This window comes from Clarias gariepinus, chromosome 23, assembly GCF_024256425.1.
Source record: "Clarias gariepinus isolate MV-2021 ecotype Netherlands chromosome 23, CGAR_prim_01v2, whole genome shotgun sequence".
In the NCBI taxonomy this organism is placed as follows: domain Eukaryota; kingdom Metazoa; phylum Chordata; class Actinopteri; order Siluriformes; family Clariidae; genus Clarias; species Clarias gariepinus.
In genome coordinates, this window is record NC_071122.1 from 12506965 (window position 1) to 12530242 (window position 23278).

Sequence of the window (23278 nt, forward strand, 5' to 3'; positions counted from 1 at the left end):
AGAACTGTAAGTGGATACATGGACCATTACTCTTGGGATGCTAAAGAGATATGTAAGCTAATAAACCTCAATAAACAGTAAACAAATTACAAGGGGCATTCAAGCCAAACCGGTACTTTTGTGCAGAATAACAGAACACACTTGTGAAAGTTAAAAACTAAAAAAATGTATTTCTTTATACAATACCCATGACAGTGGTAAACAAAAATATTAAGACAACATATGCCATGTATTATGGTTCTTCCTGTGCAAAAAATGGGTAATTTCACTAATTAGTTCTAATTGGCTAAAGGGTTGTGCTTATTGGAGTCAGCTAGATTTTAAACCTAATTCCAAAAAAGTTGGGACAGTATGGAAATTGACAATAAAAACAAAAATCTATTATTATTTTGTTGTTGATTGCAAAAACGTTGGGACAGGGCAAATTTCAATTCGGTTCCATTTTATTTATATAGTGCTTTTTAAGACTAAAATGAATGTGACTTAGGAATTGAGATGGGAAACAAGTGCTGTTAAACAGGTCAACCAATTATGTTATTGTATACAATGGGTTTTATTGAAAGGCCTGGTCCTTCCAGAGCAAGGAGGGTTAAGGTTAGTAATAACCTATCTTAGTTATATCCCAAACAACTTCCATTAGAGGACTGTGCATTCCTTCCCTTGCCCCCACCGGTACCTACATTAAAATTTAAAGATTTGCTTTAATTTACTTATAAAATAAGGTACATGTACAATTTGTGGACTTTATTGCCATTTTTTTAATGCCTAGTTACTTTTGTCATGCATAAGGGCAGGGCCAGAAACCACTTTAAAATATGTGTGATTTCCGATACCTCAGACAATGTGTCTTAAAACCATAATATTTCTGTAGTGAATATCATGATGTGGGCTTTAACAGCATTTGTTGCTGTATTTACAAATACAGTAAAACGCGATTTGCGTGTGTTCCGCAAGACGAGCAAAGAATTTTAATAAATTTTGGCTTGGAAAACAAACAAGTCTTGGTTTACGAGCACTGAGTATCATGTATAATGCATGTGCTACTTGTTTTTGATGCCAAGCGTCACGTGATCACAACTGAGCCAAAGTTTTTTTTCTCTCTTGTGCTGCGAAATTGTGGGAAATCATCTTCCTATGCCGGGACATCCGTGCAAGTGTATACTATTTACTACAACACTGTGACCATGTGTGTGTGCGTGTGTGTACATCACCCATGTAAAGCAAAAACAAGTCTCATTAAAGAGGTTAAAAATCCATTTTTTCTCTCTGCTCAAGGCTCAGCCTGCTCTGTGTCTGTGTGACACCATCATTAGACACCGTGCCACACACGCACACAGACTTCTCCTACTTTACAGACACACACACACTTTCTCTCTGCTCTACACAGAGACACTGCCCTGTTGCAATTCTTTTCAAAGGTAAAGTGCAGGTTAATGTGCAGGTTACACGTTTTGTGCAGGTGTGTGTGAAAAGAGTGGAAAGGGTAACTGTGTAAGACGAGAAGGGGGAGAGGGGAGCTTACTTTAGATTCACACGCACACACACAGCGCCTGCGCGCACAAACGGAAACACTTATCTGTCAGGATTTATTTTTACTTTTTTAAGGTAAAGTGCAGGTTAATTTGTTTTATTTTTACTTAATATTATTTTGTGTTAATTATTTTTATGTATTTATTTTTTGAGGCTATGGAATTATTAATTTGGGTTTCCATTATTTCTTATGGGGAAATTTGATTTGGTCTATGAGTGTTTTGAATGAGCCCGCTTCCGGGACGAATTACTTGTAATCCAAAGTTCCACTGTACTGTATGTGTGAGAAGCTGAAGTAAGACGAGAGGGGAAAGGAGGATGGAGGGAGGCTACTGTGTACATTACATTTACATTTACATTTAGGCATTTGGCAGACGCTCTTATCCAGAGCGACTTACAAAAAGTGCTTTAATGTTTACATAATTGGATACATACTTACACTGGGTTAACTAGGTTAATAACTTAGTGCCATTAGTCCAACACAACTAAGAAGAGGGTTTTTTGTTTTTTTTTCCGGGGGGGGGGTTAGTCCAAGTACTGGAGAAACAGATGAGTCTTGAGTCGTCGTTTAAAGATAGTCAAAGTCTCTGATGTACGAACATCTACATTGACATTTAGGCATTTGGCAGACGCTCTTATCCAGAGCGACTTACATTTTCATCTCATTACACATCTGAGCAGTTGAGGGTTAAGGGCCTTGCTCAAGGGCCCAACAGTGGCAACTTTTTTTAGTGGCCAACATCTAGAGGAAAATTCATTCCATCACCTAGGTGCCAGAACAGAAAAGAGCCTGGATGAATGCCGCCCTCGATCCCTGAGAGATGGTGGGATGAGGCGAGCAGTGCTGGAGAATCGGAGGGAACGTGGTGCAGTGCGTGGTGTAATTAGCGCAGAGAGGTAAGTGGGTGTTGGGCCATTTTTAGCTTTGTAGGCAAGCATCAGTGTTTTGAATTTGATGCGGGCAGCTACAGGAAGCCAGTGCAGGGAGCGGAGGAGTGGGGTGGTGTGGGAGAACTTGGGGAGGTTAAAAATGAGACGTGCTGCTGCATTCTGGATCAGTTGCAGAGGACGAGTAGGATGACTTTCACACACACACACACACGAGAGTGCACGCAGAAAGACACACACATTAATGTAAACACTGCTCTGTCAGGAAACACTTGTGCGCATGCGAGAGAAAGAAGAACCATTGGCTCAGTTGGGATCACATGACACTCGGCAGACAAAGCGCATGCATACTACTCATATGTCTAGACCTCGCTCATCTATCATATTAAAATTTATTAAAATATGTTGCTCATCTTGCAAAATAATTGCAGACCAAGTTACTCGCAATCCAAGGTTCCACTGTACATTAACACTATTTGTTGCTGCATATTGAATTGTTGCTGCATAATGAATTGAAGCCATACTATCCAGAGGTGTCAAAAACTTTGTTGGACTTTGTCTCATATAAGATAAGGCAACATTTCGAATAGTTTTTGGAAACAACTGCTGTCATATTCTCTGGGTCAAAAAATAAAAGCGCCATCGGAGCTGTTATCAGCATCAGGTCCAAAATCCATCAGGTATCAGTGGGGGGTTACAAGTGCCTGTGGCATGGATAAATTGTGTATCAAATGTGTTCTTTTTGGAGCAACATATGCTACCACCCGAACACCATCTTTACTTAGAAATATCTATGCATTTTCAAGCAGGACAATGCCAATTCACATTTTGTGATTCTCTGAGATTAGTGCCTGTAGTGCCAACCAGGCGGCAAAAATTCTAAAAAAACAAACAAAAAACAAAGGTAGCTTTGAAGTGGGGGTCCAAAGTGATATTGTGAGCCCTTTTTATTTCTCTGGATGTATGCAGTTCTTGAAGGGTGGGCAGGGGAGCGCAGTTAGAACTGTCCTTTGTAGTCTTCTGGTGTCTGATTTAGTAGTTGAGCTAAACCAAACAGTTATTGAAGTGCATAGGACAGATTCAATGACAGCTGAGTAGAACTGTGTGAGCAGCTCCTGTGACAGGTTGAACTTCTTTAGCTGGTGAAGAAAATACAACCTCTGATGGGCCTTTTTAACAAAGGAGTCAATGTGCAGGAAGTGCAGGGTGGTTTCTCCTGAAGTTTACAATCATCTCCATTGTTTCAAACGTGTCTTTTCGTCACCGCACTGGATGAGATTGATTTTAGTGTCGTCTGTAAATTCAGAAGCATGACAGAAGGACCTGCAGAGGTGCAGACATTTTGTAGAGGGAGAGTCAGAGGTGAGAACGCATCCCTGGGGGCTGCCAGTGTTGGTGGTGCGGCTGTTGGACATTAATTTTCCCAGTCTCACTAGCTGTTGCCTGTCTGTCAGAAAGCTGGTGACACTGACAGATAGGGCTAGGAACAAAGGCCTGGATTAGTTTGGTAGTTTGGTCATTATTGACGGACGTACGGCCTTCTTTAAAAAATTTGCACTATTCACGTTTTACTGAGGAAGAAGAGTTTGTGTAAGCCTTGTGTAAATGTCAATCGGTTTTACACCTTCGTGTAAAAGACAAATTTTATCCCAAGTCCCAGTTTGATTCCTCACACATTTTACTTATTGGATGTGCTAATTTCAAAATAAAAAAAGACAGTTTTTATAATTTCGACTGCAGTAGGCAGAGAATAATATTGCTATTTATCACTGTATGCACACTGAAAAAAAAAAAAGCAATGAGGGAATTGAGAATGTAAGGTTAGTGAAACGTGAGTTTGTGATTTGACTTTGAGCAATGAAATTTATCCTGAGAGATAACAGTTTTTATAAACCACACAAAGCATATAGGCTTGTTTAGCAAAGATTCAGTAAAATTATTTAAAGCTGTTTCAGGTCTCTTGTTTCTTGATTAGATCTTGATAAAATTTCAACTACATGAGTTCGCCATTGTAGTCAAACGCATTTCCAGTTAGCCAGACTAAATCTGGGTGCTGTATCACATTTAATATGCTAATTTTAATTCCTGTGGTTTTCTTTGCAGCACATGGTGGATGTGTCACTGGGTATAGGTTATCTGTTCCCTACCATTCGCTATGATATATATTTTATGTTTATTTAGAGCAGCTATTCACTGTATCAAGTTCAGTGTTAAAACCAACATTGAGTGTCTTTTGTGCATGGACATGAAGGGCATGTAGTGCATGCTTTATATTGTAATGCACTGAGAAGCTTTTTATTTGTCAGCTGTGTTTCACATGTAATAGGCTAAACTGGTTTCAGTGATCACAGAGTGCATTTACAGTAGCATTTTATGTGGATAATCACTGTATCTAAAAGCATAAAAGAGTCGATGTAGTTGTCCTTCTTTTTACTTGGCTTAAGAGACATTTTGAAGACATTTTTAACCATTTGATGATTTTATTCTTAACACCTCGGAGATGAGACAGAATCTTTATCAAGAACAAACCGTAGCAGTTAATGGTTTAGAGTCCAACAATGATTCTCTGGCAAACATACCATTGTAAATTACATCAGAATTCAAAGTATGCCTGAGTATGTTTTCATTTTTGTACACATCTCATTTTACAGTGAATAAGGTCAAAGCCTTACCCTGATATATGCCAATGAATACGCAAGCAGGCAAACTAATCTGCCAGCTCTCTCAAATTACAGCTGAAGTGTGACATTTTGGGTCAGCCAAGTTTTCCAGACAGCAATCTGTTAGTGTTATAAAGTAACACATGGCCAAATGGTGATCATTAACACTGCCAGTCAGCAGCTGCCGAAAATGCACCATCATCAAACTAGTGGGATTAGCTCAGAAGTAACCCTGAGCAACACATTTTGGCTAATTATGGAGGGTGAAAATTATTATATTGATGGGTCTTTGTTCTTATACTAATTATGGGCTAATAGTGGTACTATATTTGGGCAAATAATCATTGCAGCCACTGAAGTAGTTTGTGTTAAATTTGGCAAGCATATGCAATGTAGCAGTCTATGTTCCTATTTATACACATGATTACAGAAAAATGTGTGTAATCATGTGAAATTCTGATTACACCCATTCTTCTGTAATCATGTGTATAATATTTTACATAATATGATTTTATTATTTTTATATGATTTTTTAATATGTCTAAAAAACACCTTTCATATAAATTTTTTTTTATGGACTGGTATATTTTAGCAATGTGGATTGGCATTAGAATTCGGTGGGTTGGGAATAGAAATCCATACAACCAACTAATCTGTGAGCCTCATTAGAAATTTCAACAGCACAAAGACAGCACTGTAGTGAATGATTACAATCAAACAAAATATAAACTTTGCAGCTTATACATCTGAATAAAAAAAAAGAGGCTAGCATTTATATTATCATTGTAACTTTTTTATGGTTCCAAACTGAATGTTTTTTTTTTTTGTTTGTTTTTTTACAATGAACTGCTGAATAATTAATCTTTTTGTTTTAAACTAATCTTTTTAAAATTTAAGTAGGTTTTTATTTTTTTGACAGTTATGTAAATAACATATACAACTTGTTTTCCATTATAACAAAATCACATCTCCATGCTGTTGAATCGCTGGTGATCAGTTGCAAAGTTTTGGTTTTAGATACAAATCAGTGTTACTGTTTGAGAACTGATAGAAACTCTGTCTTGTTTTTAAGTAAGAACACTAACCATCAACTACTCAGCTTTGTTCTTAAATTATATCATGCCTCAAATGTAAGTCGATTTGGATAAACACAACAAAGGTAATGTAACGCTAGTTCTTCATCTGCAAGGTTTTACTGATTGAACAGAGATAATTTTAGGCTTAGACACCATATTTTAAAGAAATCTTAGCAAAATTTTAAATGAAACATTGTTTAAAAAAACAGAATGACTGGGGGTCAGTCAAGGAGATTTGGTGTGTTTGCTGCAACCGAGGCTGGTGATTCACATTGTTCTCCTTCCTAAAAACAAAGAGAGAAGACCTGAGGGTTACGATAATCAACTGCAGGTTTCATGGAAATCAAGTGTTTTGTATTAAATGTTATATAGTCGTGATAAGCAAAGATGTGTAAGCAGATACCCCAAAAGGCTCAGCGAATGCCCTGTAGCCACTGTATAAAGGGTTTGGGATGGACACGATAGCAGGATTGCCACTGGCTTTAGTGGAGGTACCATCTTCATCATCATTCTGTTAATAGCAAGTATACAATAATCAACTGTGGTGTAGTCAAACACATTTAATTACATTTCTTAAAACAAGAAACCCTCATGAATAAAAAGTTATTAAAGCCATATTAATTAAAAAATAACTAAGAAGCTTTAAAGTTACTGAAACAGTGTTAAGAAACTATAACACATCAAACACTGGAAGAGAAGTGCTTGGTTCATCATCAACTTTGTGGAAGAAATGCGGTCACGATGAGTGCATTAGGGCAAGAAGGGAGGCGATACACCCTTCATGTAAAATGTCCATTGTACAAGCCACTGCAGGCGGTGTTATGATCTGAGGTTGCTTCAGTTGGTTAGGTCTACTCTCAGCAACACTATTCACCAACTTTACCAGCCACAGTTCTGTTTAATGTCTAAATCACCCTGCAGTTGTGTTCGTGGTCATGTAAAAATACAATTTATTTATTATTATTGATAGTTGATAATGTTGGTTTCTTTAGTTAACAATTCATCATCCACCTCACTTAAGTTTTTAAAGAAAGAAACTTACCAAAATACATGTACAATGTTCAAAAGTCAAATAGTTAGTTCTATGTTTCTTTTTTAGTTAAAAAAATAATAACATCTAAAAAAAAAATCATCTGATCATAGCATGTCTTATTATTAGGCAAATACAACCTATGATGAACAACAAAATATTTTTTTTTCCTCTGTGCCATTATTTATTTTGCAAAAATAAAGTCAAAAAGAAAAAAAATGTTGGCCATACTAAGTACCCATTTACTGCTTCCACAAGATTTAAGAGGGTAAGTTGCAGCCAGGTGCTGCTAATCAACCCAAGAGCTACATGCCTTACTGAGCAATGAGAAATTTAAATGTTAAAGTCCATGACAGCACAATTAGAAGAAGACAGAATAAGTACAGTTTGCTTAAAAGAATTGCCAGAAGAAGGCAGTTCATGTATAAAAAGAACACATAAGCAAAACTGCATCTAAACAAACTGTAAGACTTTTTGAATAATGTCTTATAGACAGATAATACCAACGTGGAGCTGTTTGTCCTTAATGTCCAACAGCATGTTCGAGGAAAGCTTACAGCATTTCAGCAGAAACACCTCATACCCACAGCTAAGGATGACGGTGGAGGGGTGATGATTTGGGCTTGTTTTGCAGCTTTAAAGCTGGACCTGGGCACCTTGCAGTCATTAAGTTAACTGAATGAACCTTTGTCTACCAAAGTATTCTGAATGCAAATGTAAGGCCATCTGTCCAACAGCTAAAGCTTGGTAAAAACTGGGTCAAGCAACAGGACACTGATCTGAATTAACCAGTAAATCTACTTCAGAATGGCTGAAAAATAAAAGAATAAAGGTTTTGGAATGGCGTGGTCAAAGTCCGGACATCGACCCAACTGAAATGCTGTGGTGGGACCTTAAAAGAGCTATGTATAAGCCAATGCCCAAAAACATCAATGAATTGAAGCAATCTTATGAAGAAGATTGGCCAAAATTCCTCCACAACAATGTGAGAAACTAAGTCATAAACTGAGTCATTACTTCAATTTACTGATGTTAGAGGTAGACCTACTTAGTACTGCCCACAGGTTTTTTTTGTTTTTTTTTTTGGCTTCATTTTTAATGAGAACCCTGAGACTCTCAACAATCAAATTATTTTATTTATTATTTTTTTTACACAAAGAGGGTGTAACAACTTGTGAACATGACTGTATGTACAATATAAGGTCAAGTATTAACCAACAGCATATACTGTACACCTGTAGTCCCACAAAGTTACAACTTTATTTAAATTCAGATTGGACATAACCAGGCATACCAAAAATAAACAGGTTGTATGCATGTATCTCATATTTCTTGTACACATAACTATCTTGTGTTTCCTGAGAGTTTTGTCAACTATCAGATTAATTTTCTTAAATTAAATATGACATTAAATATTACTTTTGTAAAAGTGCAATATTGTTTCCAAATGTAGCAAAGCCAGTACTAGTGCTAGCCCAAAACCTTGAAAGAAGAATAAAAAACTTTCAACAAAAATGTTTTGTTATAGACATCAATGTGTGTCTGCAGACAATAATTTCCCTAAATCAGTGAACGTCCAAAAATGGCTTTTTATCTTATTTTTGCTGTTCAATTGTTGCTATGCAGTTTCAAGAACTTATACAGTATGTTGTTCCTAATTTCACTTTCACGTATTCTTTGCAGAATATACAGACCTTGCTGCATTTAGCATGACATAAAATCAAAGTAAACACACTTGCCTTAAAATACTGGAAGCGAAAGGGATCATTCTTATGTTTCAGGAAATAATATGCCACGCCAGCAATTATGCTTCCAATAACAATAACCATCAAAACGGCGGTCACAGTGGGTGCACTTGACTGCGAGTGGACATGTGAAGGAGGATTCACCTAAAAATTATTAAAACAAACAAACAAAAAACTCAGCTCAGAGCTATACTAATTCATTCCTATAAACAGGTCCTATAAATAGCCGAAAATGATGTAATAAACAAAGAGAAATTTCAGTATTGTTTTTAATACAGTTCCTTTTTTTTCATTTTAAACTTCATTAAAACAGTAGTTTTCTGTTAATGACAAGTTAGCATTTAAAATAATGGTTGTGACTAATAGCCCTTAACCCTTGCTCAACCCTGGGCTTTTATTTGAATTCTGTCTCACTTGTAAGTTGCTTAGCATTAATCTGCATAATGAATAATTGTAATGTAGAACATGAACATGCAACTAAAAACTGGAATAGCAGGCCATAGACAAGTCATTTTAAAAGAAAATAAATGAACACTCACAACGACAGGAGGTGCTCTTAGCGGTCCTTCAATGATGTGGATCAAGCCGTTAGTAGCTGGAATATTCCAGATTAATATTGTTCTTTTATTGACCAATTTTATTGGTAGGGAATCCTGTAGAAATAAACAGGAATTAAACCATAACCATAATTTTTTTTACCAATCTATGTATTCTCCCTGTCTGCAGGGTTTCATCCAAGTTGTTATGTTTCCTTTCAAAACAGGGTTGGAACCCTGCACGACCTAACAAAAATCCATAGGAACCTGAAGGTCAGACATGAAGCTCGTGGGAGAAACACAAGCCAGTGCCATTAATATGAAAACATATAATCACTGTCCACTTTATTCAAAACACCTGTAAACCATCTGGTCAGCCAATCATGTGTCATTGCTTTGCCGTCACAAGATTGGCTAAGTAAATACCTGCATAAATGTGCAGGTGTACAGGTTTACAGGTTCCCAATAAAGTGGATCTGGTCTTCCATCATCACTGTGTAATGTATTTACTATTTCCATTCTTTTCTCATCACCCTGATATGCTGCAAGAAGAGTATCAGTAGATCAAATGATAGCTAAGTTTGTCAGAAAATATTGCGGATACCTGCAAACAATACCTTAACTTAATAATAACTTAAATTGTCTGTGCTTGAAGGAATTGAAAGTTCCAACTGAGAGTTCCTTCAGTATTTCAGGGATGGGATATAACCTCACTGTGAAAATCTCTACCTCCCCAAAACACGGCACAAACTGAATTAGCTATTCTTAACTGCACCTTAAGGTGATTGAGTGGCCACATGGTGCTCTATAATGGACCTGCATCTCATTTAGGGTGCATCCCCATGTATCACCAAGTGTTTCTAGAATTAGATCTGGAACCACCATGACATCATCAGGAAAAGTGGTTACTGAAGATGAATAAATTAATGAATAACACTTAAGTTTACACAGGATTCTAAAAAAACACGGATTATGCACCATCACTGAAGATGCCTGATGCAGAGAAACATTTTGGCTTATCATAGGCGATTGGCTAAGTTGCCTTGATCCCATGGTAACTTTAGCTTGACTGGATGTTGCTAGGAATTAACATAGCAAATAAAGTCTACATGTGAAATGATTAGATTGCTTTTTGTACTTATGAACCTGTGCCTGCATTCTTTCAGGATAATACTGCAAGAACATTCCTCCTCAGAATTCCCTACATTCTTGGTACTGAGAAACAGCTTTCATGCTTAAGTCATTTGCTCTGCTATTTCCTCGAGAACTAAGCCTGTCTGTTTTTGACTTTGAGTATCAGGATTGTGTATCATTACCCTGTTTGCCTGCAATTTAAAACATGCTATGAACTCTGGTCCTTAAATAAGCTCAAGCCATTATGCTTAAGGTTTCCTCTGGCTTTCTAACTAAAATATTGAAAATAAGTTCTTTATTATTAAGTCATAAAAAAAACTATGAAATATATACAGAATTATGCGTTGACCACAATTAAATGAGTACAAATCTTTAAAGTACACAGCAGTAATTCTGAACTTTCTAGATTCTCCCAGCAGCCTGATCTGTTACTAGTCTTCAAGAAGTTCCCTGGATTTTATTCCTGAATCTGGATTTTATGGGTGTAAAAATTGCATGTAGGCTTCAAAATTGCAATGATTTTTTAAAAACAAATTATAATTTGTTGCCTCCACAATTAAGTGGGGGCTAGCTGAAGTGAGTACATTAAACATACATACTATTTGGGCAAACATATGTTGACACTCAACCATCACATCCATATGAGCTGGTTGTACAAAACAATAGCATTGTGCCTGACTTAAAGGCTTGGCTCTGAATCAACATTCAATCACTTCGAACCACGTTCAGTAAGGTTGAGGTGAGGACTCTCTGTTCTCACTGAAGTGCCTCTACACCAAACTCTTCAAACCATGTTTGTATGGTCCTTGTTTCCTGCACAGGCTAACAGTCATGCTGGAACAGGTAAGAGCTTATTGCCACAAAGTTCGAAGCATGCGAATGTTTAAAAAGTTTTTTTTGTCTTCTGCTGTAGCCTTAAAATTATTCTTTATCACTTAATCACTTTCATTTCACAATAAAAATACTTGAAAAAAAAGTGTCCAGGCCACACACATACTGTATACACACACACAAATACTACAGTATATACAGTAAGCCATATATATATATATATATATATATATATATATATATATATATATATATATATATATACCACTATATTACCACTATGTTTGGGATCACTTGCAAATGTGTTTGTTTATGTCTAGTGATTTATTTTCTACATTCTGCAACAATTAAAGACCATACATCAAAACATATGGAATTAGGTATTTATGTAACAACAACAACAACAACAGTCAGTTGTTATTTTAAGACACAGATGTCAGCCTTTTCTAAATAGTACACAGTATTGTCAAGTGCATTTGCAAAACCCATTAAGCACCAAAATAAAGACCGTCCCAGGAAGGCAAGACCAAAACTTACCTCTGCTGCAAAGGAGAAGTTAATTTAGCCTAAAAATCACCAATTAACAGCACCTCGGATTAGAGACTTTGGACTCCTTCATTGTACAATGTAGAAATAAGGCCAGGGGTAGCTCAATGGTTAAGGCATTGGACTACGGTTCGGAAGATCCCAGGTTCAAACCCCACAACCACCAAGTTGCCACTGTTGGGCCCTTAAGCAAGGCCCTTAACCCTCAACTGCTCAGATGTGTAATAAGATAAAAATGTAAGTCGCTCTGGATAAGAGCGTCCGCCAAATGCCTAAATGTAAATGTAAATAAATACAAATTAAAATGACCATGGAGTTAGAAAGTGATCCCAAACTTTTGAGTGATAGTGTAAGTTTTGAACTACCCATCAAATCTTCTTCCTTATTTGTTTTACTGTGACAGGCTGCCTAAAATTAAAAGATTTGTGTACAATTAAAAAAAATAATAATTATGTGAAAACATTACCAGCAACCTCATATATTTTCAACTACTCAGGATTTAGCATCACCAGTATACTAATCACTGGCCTTATCATCTGAATGTAATCTCACTGGTTCATGCCTTAAGTTTTTTTTTTGTTGTTGTTGTTGCTTGAACGTTTCATATGTCAATGTGTGGCTTAACAAAAAATATTCCTTTGAAATAGGACAGGTAAAACAGGACTTAAAATGTATATACAGTGATGTGAAAAACTATTTGCCCCTTCATGATTTCTTATTCTTTTGCATGTTTGTCACACAAAATGTTTCTGATCATCAAACACATTTAACTATTAGTCAAAGATAACACAAGTAAACACAAAATGCAGTTTTTAAATGATGGTTTTTATTATTTATGGAGAAAAAAAATCCAAACCTACATGGCCCTGTGTGAAAAAGTAATTGCCCCCTGAACCTAATAACTGGTTGGGCCACCCTTAGCAGCAATAACTGCAATCAAGCGTTTGCGATAACTTGCAACGAGTCTTTTACAGTGCTCTGGAGGAATTTTGGCCCACTCATCTTTGCAGAATTGTTGTAATTCAGCTTTATTTGAGGGTTTTCTAGCATGAACCGCCTTTTTAAGGTCATGCCACAACATCTCAATAGGATTCAGGTCAGGACTTTGACTAGGCCACTCCAAAGTCTTCATTTTGTTTTTCAGCCATTCAGAGGTGGATTTGCTGGTGTGTTATGGGTCATTGTCCTGCTGCAGCACCCAAGATCGCTTCAGCTTGAGTTGACGAACAGATGGCCGGACATTCTCCTTTAGGATTTTTTGGTAGACAGTAGAATTCATGGTTCCATCTATCACAGCAAGCCTTCCAGGTCCTGAAGCAGCAAAACAACCCCAGACCATCACACTACCACCACCATATTTTACTGTTGGTACGATGTTCTTTTTCTGAAATGCTGTGTTACTTTTACGCCAGATGTAACGGGACACGCACCTTCCAAAAAGTTCAACTTTTGTCTTGTCGGTCCACAAGGTATTTTCCCAAAAGTCTTGGCAATCATTGAGATCTTTTTTTAGCAAAATTGAGACAAGCCTTAATGTTCTTTTTGCTTAAAAGTGGTTTGCGCCTTGGAAATCTGCCATGCAGGCCGTTTTTGCCCAGTCTCTTTCTTATGGTGGAGTCGTGAACACTGACCTTAATTGAGGCAAGTGAGGCCTGCAGTACTTAGATGGAGTACTGGGGTCTTTTGTGGCCTCTCGGATGAGTTGTCTCTGCGCTCTTGGGGTAATTTTGGTCGGCCAGCCACTCCTGGGAAGGTTCACCACTGTTCCATGTTTTTGCCATTTGTGGATAATGGCTCTCACTGTGGTTCGCTGGAGTCCCAAAGCTTTAGAAATGGCTTTATAACCTTTACCAGACTGATAGATCTTAATTACTTTTGTTCTCATTTGTTCCTGAATTTCTTTGGATCTTGGCATGATGTCTAGCTTTTGAGGTGCTTTTGGTCTACTTCTCTGTGTCAGGTAGCTCCTATTTAAGTGATTTCTTGATTGAAACATGTGTGGCAGTAATCAGGCCTGGGGGTGACTACAGAAATTGAACTCGGGTGTGATAAACCACAGTTAAGTTATTTTTTTACAAGGGGGGCAATCACTTTTTCACACAGAGCCATGTAGATTTGGAGTTTTTTTCCCCTAAATAATTAAAAACCATCATTTAAAAACTGCATTTTGTGTTCAATTATGTTATCTTTGACTAATAGTTAAATGTGTTTGATGATCAGAAACATTTTGTGTGACAAACATGCAAAAGAATAAGAAATCAGGAAGGGGGCAAATAGTTTTTCACACCACTGTACATATAGTATACATATGTGAAATCGATATATTCGGTAAACTATGGGGAAAGGTGCAAAGGGTTAAAATACAATTTTTAAGAACAAATCTTTAACATGCACACAATTTATTTATAATTTTTTTTTAAGCTGTCAACACAATGACCATTAAAATTTTCACTTACCTCAACTTGTGTTTGATTGTCTGTTCCTATTATGACTTTAAGATCATAACCTAGCCGGGATGGGATTGCGGTATTGTGTTTTAGATCTTCATAATAGTGGATGCTGTTGTTTGAGGATACATGATATTCCATATCCCTCAAAGACAGTGTCTGAAAAGATTGTGGATAAGCAGGTTATATAGTAAGTATGTAAGGGCAAAGTGCAAACATAAGTACCTAACAAAATATGTTTCATCAAACTTAGAATAAAAATATCATGTTTTTTTGACAGCTTAACAAAGCTGTCCTGAAGCAGTAATACACTGTAAATACACTGATAAATAAAAGTAAATACACTGTCCGGCCAAAGAAAGTCACCAAATGGATTTATCTATGCAAACAGTTAAGAGCCTTCTATTGGACAATTAATGCAGTGAATAATATGCATCAGCTGGCAACAAGTTATTTAACCCTAAATGATGTAGTAAGTAGCTTTTGCAGCCTCAAGATTATAAGGCTTCTGAGGACCGTGCCTAAATGTTGGGTCTGTGCCGAGAAACCAGCAGATTTAATTGAACAATACCAATTCTGTCATGAAGAGTGGTCAATAAACCAACTAGAATTCTACCAGAAGCTTTTAGATGCCTATCAAAAGTCTCTTGAGACTTAACTTGTTATACTTGTTCTTAAACCTGTGCTCATTTATTCAATCTCTTTGATCTTCTCATTTATTTTTATTGGAAATTGAGCTTGATGTTAGTGTCAGTGGAGGAGAAACTTATTCTAAATTGGACAGGCTCCTCTGTGCAGAGTCACTGTTGCACCATAGTCATCACAGTTTGCTGAAAGGTTTTTTTATAACTAAATCTGATGAAAACTATACTTAAACTTTATCTTAGTACAGTGTCTATTTATCCCATATCTTTTGATGCTCTCCGGGCTTTATATTGCTGCTGTTTGGGTGTTTTCTTTAACAAACTCTGAAATCTTCCAGGACAGGTGGTCTCATATACAGTACATATATATCGCAACTTTCACATTACAAATAGTAAACCATTTATATATATATATATATATATATATATATATATATATATATATATATATATATAACTTCTCCATCTTGCTCTTCCTCCTTTCTTTTATTTATTTTATTTATTTATTTTTAGATTTATTTAATTTTCTTTATTTTTTGTTTCTTTCTCCTTATTCTGTCCTCACTCTTTGCTCCTTTCTTTCTCTTTTCCAAAGACAACCCCTCCACTCCTTTAACCAGAACATTTTAGCAAACAAACACACATACTGTACTGAGTCAAAAAGTCCTGTCTTTTTGTTATTTGTTATAATAATTATTTACAAATTTCAGCATGGGTGCATTTCCACTGCGAGAGACAGAATCTAAAAAGAAAATTCCAGAAATCACATTGTATGATTTTTTTATTTGTGAATTACTGTGTCAAATAAGTATTTAATCACTTCAAAAAAAGTCAAAAAAATTAAATATTTGATACAGAAGCCTTTGTTAACAATTACAGAGGTCAAATGGTTCCTGTAGTTCTTCACCAGGTTTGCACACACTGCAGGAGGGATTTTGTCCCACTCCTCTATGCAGATCTTCTTTAGATCTGTCAGGTTTTGGGGCTGTCACTAAGCAACACGGAATTTCAGCTCCCTCCAAAGATTTTTTTTTTGAATTTAGGTCTGGAGACTGGCTAGGCCACTCCAGAACCTTGATATGCTTCTTACAAAACCACTCCTTGGTTTTCCCGGCTGTGTGCTTTGGGTCATTGTCATGTTGGAAGACTTAGCCACGACCCATCTTTATTGCTCTGACTGAGGGAAGGAGGTTTTTGCCCAATATGTCACAAAACATGGCCCCGTTCATCCTCTCCTTAATACAGTGAAGTCGTCCTGTTCCCTGTCTAGAAAAACACTCCCAGAGCATGATGCTTCCAGCCCCATGCTTCACTGTAGGTATGGTATTATTGGGATGATACTCATCATTCTTCTTCCTTCAAACACGGCGAATGGAGTTAAGACCAAAAGGTTCTACTTTGGTCTCATCTGACCACAGGACTTTCTCCCATGACTCCTCTGGATCATCCAGATGGTCCCTGGCAAATTTCAGACAGGCCTGGACATGGGCTGACTTAAGCAGGGGATGCGCGATGCAAGTTTTTTAACCATGACGTCTTAGTGTATTACTGATAGTAGCCTTGGAAACGATGGTTTCAGCTCTCTTCACGGCATTGACCAGCTCCTCCCGTGTAGTTCAGGGCTGATTCTTCACCATTCTTAGCATCATTGATACCCCACGAGGAGATCTTCCGTGGGGCCCCAGCCAGAGGGACACTGACAGTCATCATAAGCCTCTTCCATTTTCTGACAATGCTTCAACAGTTGTTCTTTTTTCACCAAGCTGCTTGGCAATTGTCCAGTACCCCTTTACATCTTTGTGAAGGTCTACAATTTTGTCTCTTGTGTCTTTTGACAGCTCATTGGTTTTGCCCATGTTGCTATTTAGACTTTGGCTGATTGTGAGGTGCACAGGTGTCTTTATGACAGCTAACGACCTCAAACAGGTGCTACTAATTTAGAATCATGAGCAGAGTGTAGCTGGACTATTTAAAAGCAAAATAACAGGTCTTTGAGGGTTAGAAATCTGGCTGATAAGCAAGTGATCAAATACTTATTTGACATAATAATTTAAAAATAAGTTGTTTAAAAAAATCATACAATGTGATTTCCGGATTTTTCTTTTTAGATTTTGTCTCTCGCAGTGGAAATGCACCCATGCTGAAAATTGTAAACCCCTCCATGATTTCTAAGTAAGAGAACTTCTGAGTGAAAAGAACAGAGTGATCAAATAGTCATTGACCTCACTGTACTTTATTATATATTAAATATTGTTGTTGGTCTTTCGGCTGCTCCCGTCAAGGGGTTGCCACAGCAGAAAATCCGTTCTGCACAACAACTTGGCACAGGTTTTATGCCGGATGCCCTTCCTGACGCAACCCTTCCATTTTATCCAAGCTTGGAACCAGCACTGCATCAAGTGGCCGGGGGGTTGGGGCACTGGCTGGGAATCAAACCCGGGCCTTCCGCATGGCAGACGAAACACCTACCACTGAGCCACCAGTGCCCCCATTAAATATTAAATATATATATAGTATATAAATTGGCTTTAATTGCCCTGCGATGGATTGGCACCCTGTCCAGGGTGTACCCCACCTTGTTCCTCAAGTCTCCTGGGATAGGCTCCAGGCCCCCTGCACCCTTAAATACAGGATAAAGCAGTATAGACAATGAGTGAGTAAGTGAGTGAGTAAATGCATTAATTTCCGGTCTTTTTTAGTTGTGATCTGATCCAGTGTAACACTAAACAATACTAAAAGCCAATGAATGTTAAAAAATGTTAATTTGCAAGCTTCTCGGGGATGAACAGTAAAGCCTGTTGTGCTTCACTGGCCTTTAGTGTAGATTACTCTCACAGCTGCAAGCACACACACTTGTACAGAATTTGAAGATGTGTCTCAAAACACAATTTGTGCTAAGAGGTATGCCTAAATTGTAATCACCCCACTGGTGTGTTGACAAACTATGTAGTATTTAGCTCTATGGATAACCAAATCCTGCCATTACTCCAGTTTAATACAAAAGCTTTGGAAGAAATTTTAACTTTAGTTACTAAGTGAGGATTAAAAAGAAACCAAGAGAGAAAAACCCTTAATCTTTAAGTTTCCTGCTGTGTTGGCTCCAGCCATTTGTAAAAAAAAAAAAAAAAAAAAAAAACTAGAATAAATATGCTGACTATCATTCACTAATGATAATTTTTTTGTTTTTCATTTGTAACCACAAAAACACAATGTGGTGTACCTTTAATGTGTGATTTCAGTAATACTCTTCTTAGTCCCATTTAATTAATTAGGTTGGTTGTAACATTTTCTTAATCTCTTACAGAACTATAGGCAAGCTTTAATCAAGGCATTCGGCTGCACTTCTCACCATAAAATACAGAATATTTTTAGCATCCTACAACAGACATAATAATATGTTTGCTGAAATTCACACAATGAAAATGCTTGCTAAAATTATTGGGATTATAAAAATAAGAGGTTTGGGGAATTTATGACTGTTATTATTTATTATTATATTATTTATGCTGTTATCATAAACCACAAGGTTGTTTCCTCAGTTTCACATAACAAAAAACTTTAGCTTGTTTGCTGAAAGACTGCTAACCTCGTTTTTAGAAAATCCCTCATTATGTGGCACAAAAAGTGTTATGTTGGATGAACTGGTCGACAGGAAATCCAAAAGCTTTTTTCCCTCCTCAGCAGCCTCTGCATGCTTTATTAACATCTGACAAGGGAAGAAGATGGAACATCTATAAATAAATAGATTTATAAAAATACATTTGTTTAAAGAAACCATTTAAAATTGTATATATATATATATATATATATATATATATATATATATACTTTTTTTTTTTAACCATACCACCGTTATTTATTTAAGCAAAATGAAGGCAGCAAGATAAAAAAAAAAAAACATGAGGGATAAATTATCTGCAACCTAGCTGTACAACTTCTTTTAATTAATTTTTTGAAAAGACAAATACTTTTTTTTTTTACACCGCTGTCTTCACTACTTTATCAGAAGTACACTGGATACCTTAGTCTTTATAGGGCCGCTTTCAGGGGACCAAACAGGAAAATTTTGATGGAACAATATTAGGACTATAGGGAGGATGCTTTAATACCTCAAAATGATTGTCAACAGTGTGGGCAGACGTGTTTAGCTCTTCAAAAAGCATCTCAATGTAAAAGCTTTGCTGATTGTTGAACATTTTTTTTAATAATGTGCGAACCCTTTTTTTTTTTTTTGAGAATCCAAGGAAACCGTAAGCATAAATTTTCCAGCTAATGGTTGACTTTTTCTTGGTTGGCGATTGAGGATGTGTCTGTTCTATCCTCTGCCCTTTACTCTCAAGCTTGTAGTGACGAATACAAGACCAAACCTTCTTTGCAGATATCCAAACGCTTCTGATTATGCTCTTCCTTGAGTTGTTTCGTCACCAAGTACACCCTCAGACCACAAAAAATGTATCACTGTACGCTGCACTTTCATGCAAATCACAAATGAGATATATCCCTTTTTGCTCACACTGCAGTTACAAATGAACTGATTTTTGACATTCACACCTGCACAGCAGTGACTGGGAAGATAGCAGCGTTTAACTGAAAGCACTGATAAGTCAGTGTGTCCAAAATATAATGCTTGCAGATAATAGTGGACTGGATAAAGTGCTTAGCATACAGTATACATACAGAATCAAAATATAACAATATAAAATTATGTCTTAATATCATCCATGCATGTGCAATTGCTTCAGAAATGCATTTGAGCTCTTACAGAGTAAAATACAGAGAAGTTTGAATGGGTAGCAATGACAGAGGCAAGATTGCCATTACAGAATTCTCCATCTCCAACATATCCAGGTCCACATTCACATGTTACTTCTAAAAAACAAATAGAAATTTTGTTATTTCACTTGTTCAAATATGCAATGATTAATATTGTATATGCAAACTTAACATTTTAATATTTTTTCTTTATATGTTTTAGAAGTACCTCTAATGCTGTAGCAGTAAGCGTCATAAGGAGCTTTGACTTCTGGATCCTTGTACTGCACTATGCCCACATGATTGCCACCACATTTAACAGATGGATAGACAATTGGATAACCCACTTTTTCTCCATCAATCCATCCAGCAACACACAAGTGCATACCCAACTAGTTGGGAAACAAGATGGAAATGGTAGAATATTAATTAAAAGTAAAAAATCTGATTTTGCCATTCATTTTATCAAATTTTAAAATAAAAAAATGAGTCCAAGTGCTTAAATAGAAATGATGATGAGAATACTCTTATGGGTCTTGTTGATTTATTGACTGCTTTGTGTGTGTGTGTGTGTGTGTGTGTGTGTGTGTGCACCGAAAATTGTAATACTGTACAATCTAAATGGGTTTTGGGCTCATGATTTTTAAAGCCTATTTTTATTTCCTTGCATTTTGTGACTCTAATTGTTTAATAATGTATATTTGTTGTGGGTCTTTGTTATAATATCTTATATTTTTATGTCTACTATAGATTTTTATTGTATTTTAATTGTACTATTTAATGTCATAATGAGTAATATACATTTGTTGATATCAAACAAGCATCACAGATGACAAAATAACAAAATAAGTTAACCCCTGTATGAACTGGCATATTAACAAATGCATTTCTGTTTTTCATAATCATGTAGTAATAATTTAATAATCAGTTACTAAAAAATAAATACATATATAAAAGGAAAAAATAAATTAGACCATGTTCCTAAATATTGATAACTAACTGGACTCTACTCATTAATGGTATAAAAATTGTTTAAGCAGTTTTTTTCGATTACTTGGTGCATTTTGATTTATAATCTAAAAACCATCAATGAAACAACAAAGTTTATGTTTTAAAAAGTTTTAAGATGACGACAGATATAAGATATAATGTAAACTAATTGATTTATTCAGCTGATACACATATATTTTTTTAAGTTTTTTGTAAGAAGATTTACAAGTTTCTATGTCTACAGCACTGAGTTGCCATGGCTGCAGGTATAAAGAGGGTTTAAGTCTGTTTTTTTTTTTTTAATGAGAATTGGCTCTACTTATCCAGCAGGCCTTAGGAACTGGGTGAATACAGAAAGATAGGCTAGATTATATAACCTTGCTGTCCAGGAATACGAGAATAATAGAGAGACAGAAACATAGTTCAAAACACTGATGGGTAGTGTATTATAAAAGCCCATGTTAAGCTTCACTAACTTATCCTTTCTTCCCAGTCACTGCTTGTGCTAATTTCTTGAATCTGGATTGAACTGGGCCGATCTTTTGTTTTTTGATAATGCAAGCTATATATTTAATAGGGAAAAAAAAGAATTTAAAACTTTTAATTTATGATACTGAAAGTCCCTAAATGTATTTTAATTTTCCAAGTCTAATGTCTTGTTCTATTAGTGATTCACCAGAAGTTGACTGGCAGGATGCAAGGGCGAATTGCACTGCAAATAATGACTCTTTGCATAAACTTAATGTAATTGTCAATAAAAGCCTTTGACACTTATGAAATGCTTGTAATTATACTTCAGTATACAATTGTAATATTTGACAAAAAGATCTAAAAACACTGAAACAGCAGACTTTGTGAAAATTAAAATTTGTTTAATTCTCAAAACCATATGTATGTATGCAGACTTGTTAAATGCAAATTCTTATTCCCTTATATGCATGTATAATTGTGTGGTATGCAGAATAAGTTTTTGAGTATGTAAATACTGTATTTTGTGAGTATACAAGCATATTTTTAAAATACACTTTTAAGTAGAGATAGCAATCGATGTGTTCAGATTAACAAATTTACAAAAATATTGCACAAAGAAATATTTTTTCCTTTTGAGGATTCCAGTAAAATGATTAATTTGGTTTACCTGTTGGGCATCAGAGAGCTGTGACAGAGTAGCAAGTGTGGCTCCCTCAGCTTCGCAGGATTCCTTTGCTGTGGTGTAGTTCATCTTATACTTCCCAGCGTTTGATCTCAGATGAAAGACCCCTGCTGTTTTGGCTAAATAAAACATTTCCACGTAATTAACACTTGGTGTTGTGTCAATTGAAATTTGAACAGAATAATGCACCAGGATGTGCAATGTAGTTCAAACAATGTATGAATACAAGTTTCTCTTTGAATTTGTATCGTTTTCAAAGATTTGGATTTACACAAATAATAAGGCAACGTCTGCACTTAAAATGGTGGCACATACAGGCCATGAATGAAACCATTTATTTATTCACTGGGAAAAATTTATTCACCAAAGAAATGTGTCATCCCAAATAACTTTTTTATATCATCCCAGATAGCACAGGTACGTCGCGGAGACGTCTGCTTGAGAGCATATCATCTGGTAAACATTGTGTTTTTTTTTTTATAGTCGTATTTTGATTGTCTGTAGATCGCCTGTTTGAGCTGTTAAATGATACATCGTCTTTACATGTATACGATGTCTATACGACATGTCTTTATCATCCAGAATTTTCTGGTTTGTGAATGGGAAGCTGCAGCATCAGCTATGACTTAAATGATTTAAGGGGAAATATGTGAAATCCAGATATTTTAGTAGAACGTATAGCAGGTTTAAAGACAAACACTACATTACTTTGTAGATGTAAATGCAGGTCCATGTTCCTTTTCCCCATTTTCTTTCTTATACACTCAAAAAAAGGAAGTTGGCTACCTGTTACATGTACTAAAATGTAATATGTGTTTTGTACATAATAATTTCATGTTTCCAAGATAAACATGTATTAATCATGTTGTATTTGCATGAAATTCAACAACTTAACATGTATTAGATTCAATCATGTTGAGATAAACCACAGAGATCTTGTCACTATGAAAACATCAGATAGTGACAAAATATCAGATCAAACATCGCGAGAAAATATAGCGAGAAGAGAACAGTTTGTTGAGAAGACAAACGTTTGGCGGGCGTGTGGAAAAGGTAAGCAGGAATTAATTTCCATCTTTCTAAATAGAAATTAAATACTGAACATAAGTGTCACCTGCTGTTTAGCGATGTTTAGTCACATTATTTTGGTTTAAGCTATTTCTTGTATTTTTAATCACACTTAAAATACCGACGGTTATATGTTAATCTGCGGTTCGGTTCTGGTTTCGGTCTGTTCTGAGTTGTGAAGCGAGAGGAACAAAGTATAAATATTGTTCATTTGCTAAATTAAGTATCATACATTTTTATAAAATATC

The 23278-nt window shown here is 36.0% G+C and overlaps 1 protein-coding gene across 1 annotated transcript in view; it reads right to left on the reverse strand.

Annotated features, from left to right (window-relative positions):
- Positions 1-4686: 4686 nt before the first annotated feature.
- stab1 (stabilin 1) overlaps positions 4687-23278 on the reverse strand; it is a 93428-nt gene continuing 74836 nt past the window's right edge. Inside the window, exons 61-69 of the mRNA XM_053484208.1 lie at positions 21948-22081; positions 20049-20211; positions 19830-19936; positions 18654-18773; positions 14433-14582; positions 9469-9582; positions 8924-9073; positions 6558-6665; positions 4687-6438 (exon numbers count right to left, since the gene is read on the reverse strand). Of these exons, the coding sequence (XP_053340183.1) occupies positions 6376-6438; positions 6558-6665; positions 8924-9073; positions 9469-9582; positions 14433-14582; positions 18654-18773; positions 19830-19936; positions 20049-20211; positions 21948-22081 (1109 nt within the window). The 3' untranslated portion in view covers positions 4687-6375. The remainder of the gene's footprint in view (positions 6439-6557; positions 6666-8923; positions 9074-9468; positions 9583-14432; positions 14583-18653; positions 18774-19829; positions 19937-20048; positions 20212-21947; positions 22082-23278) is intronic.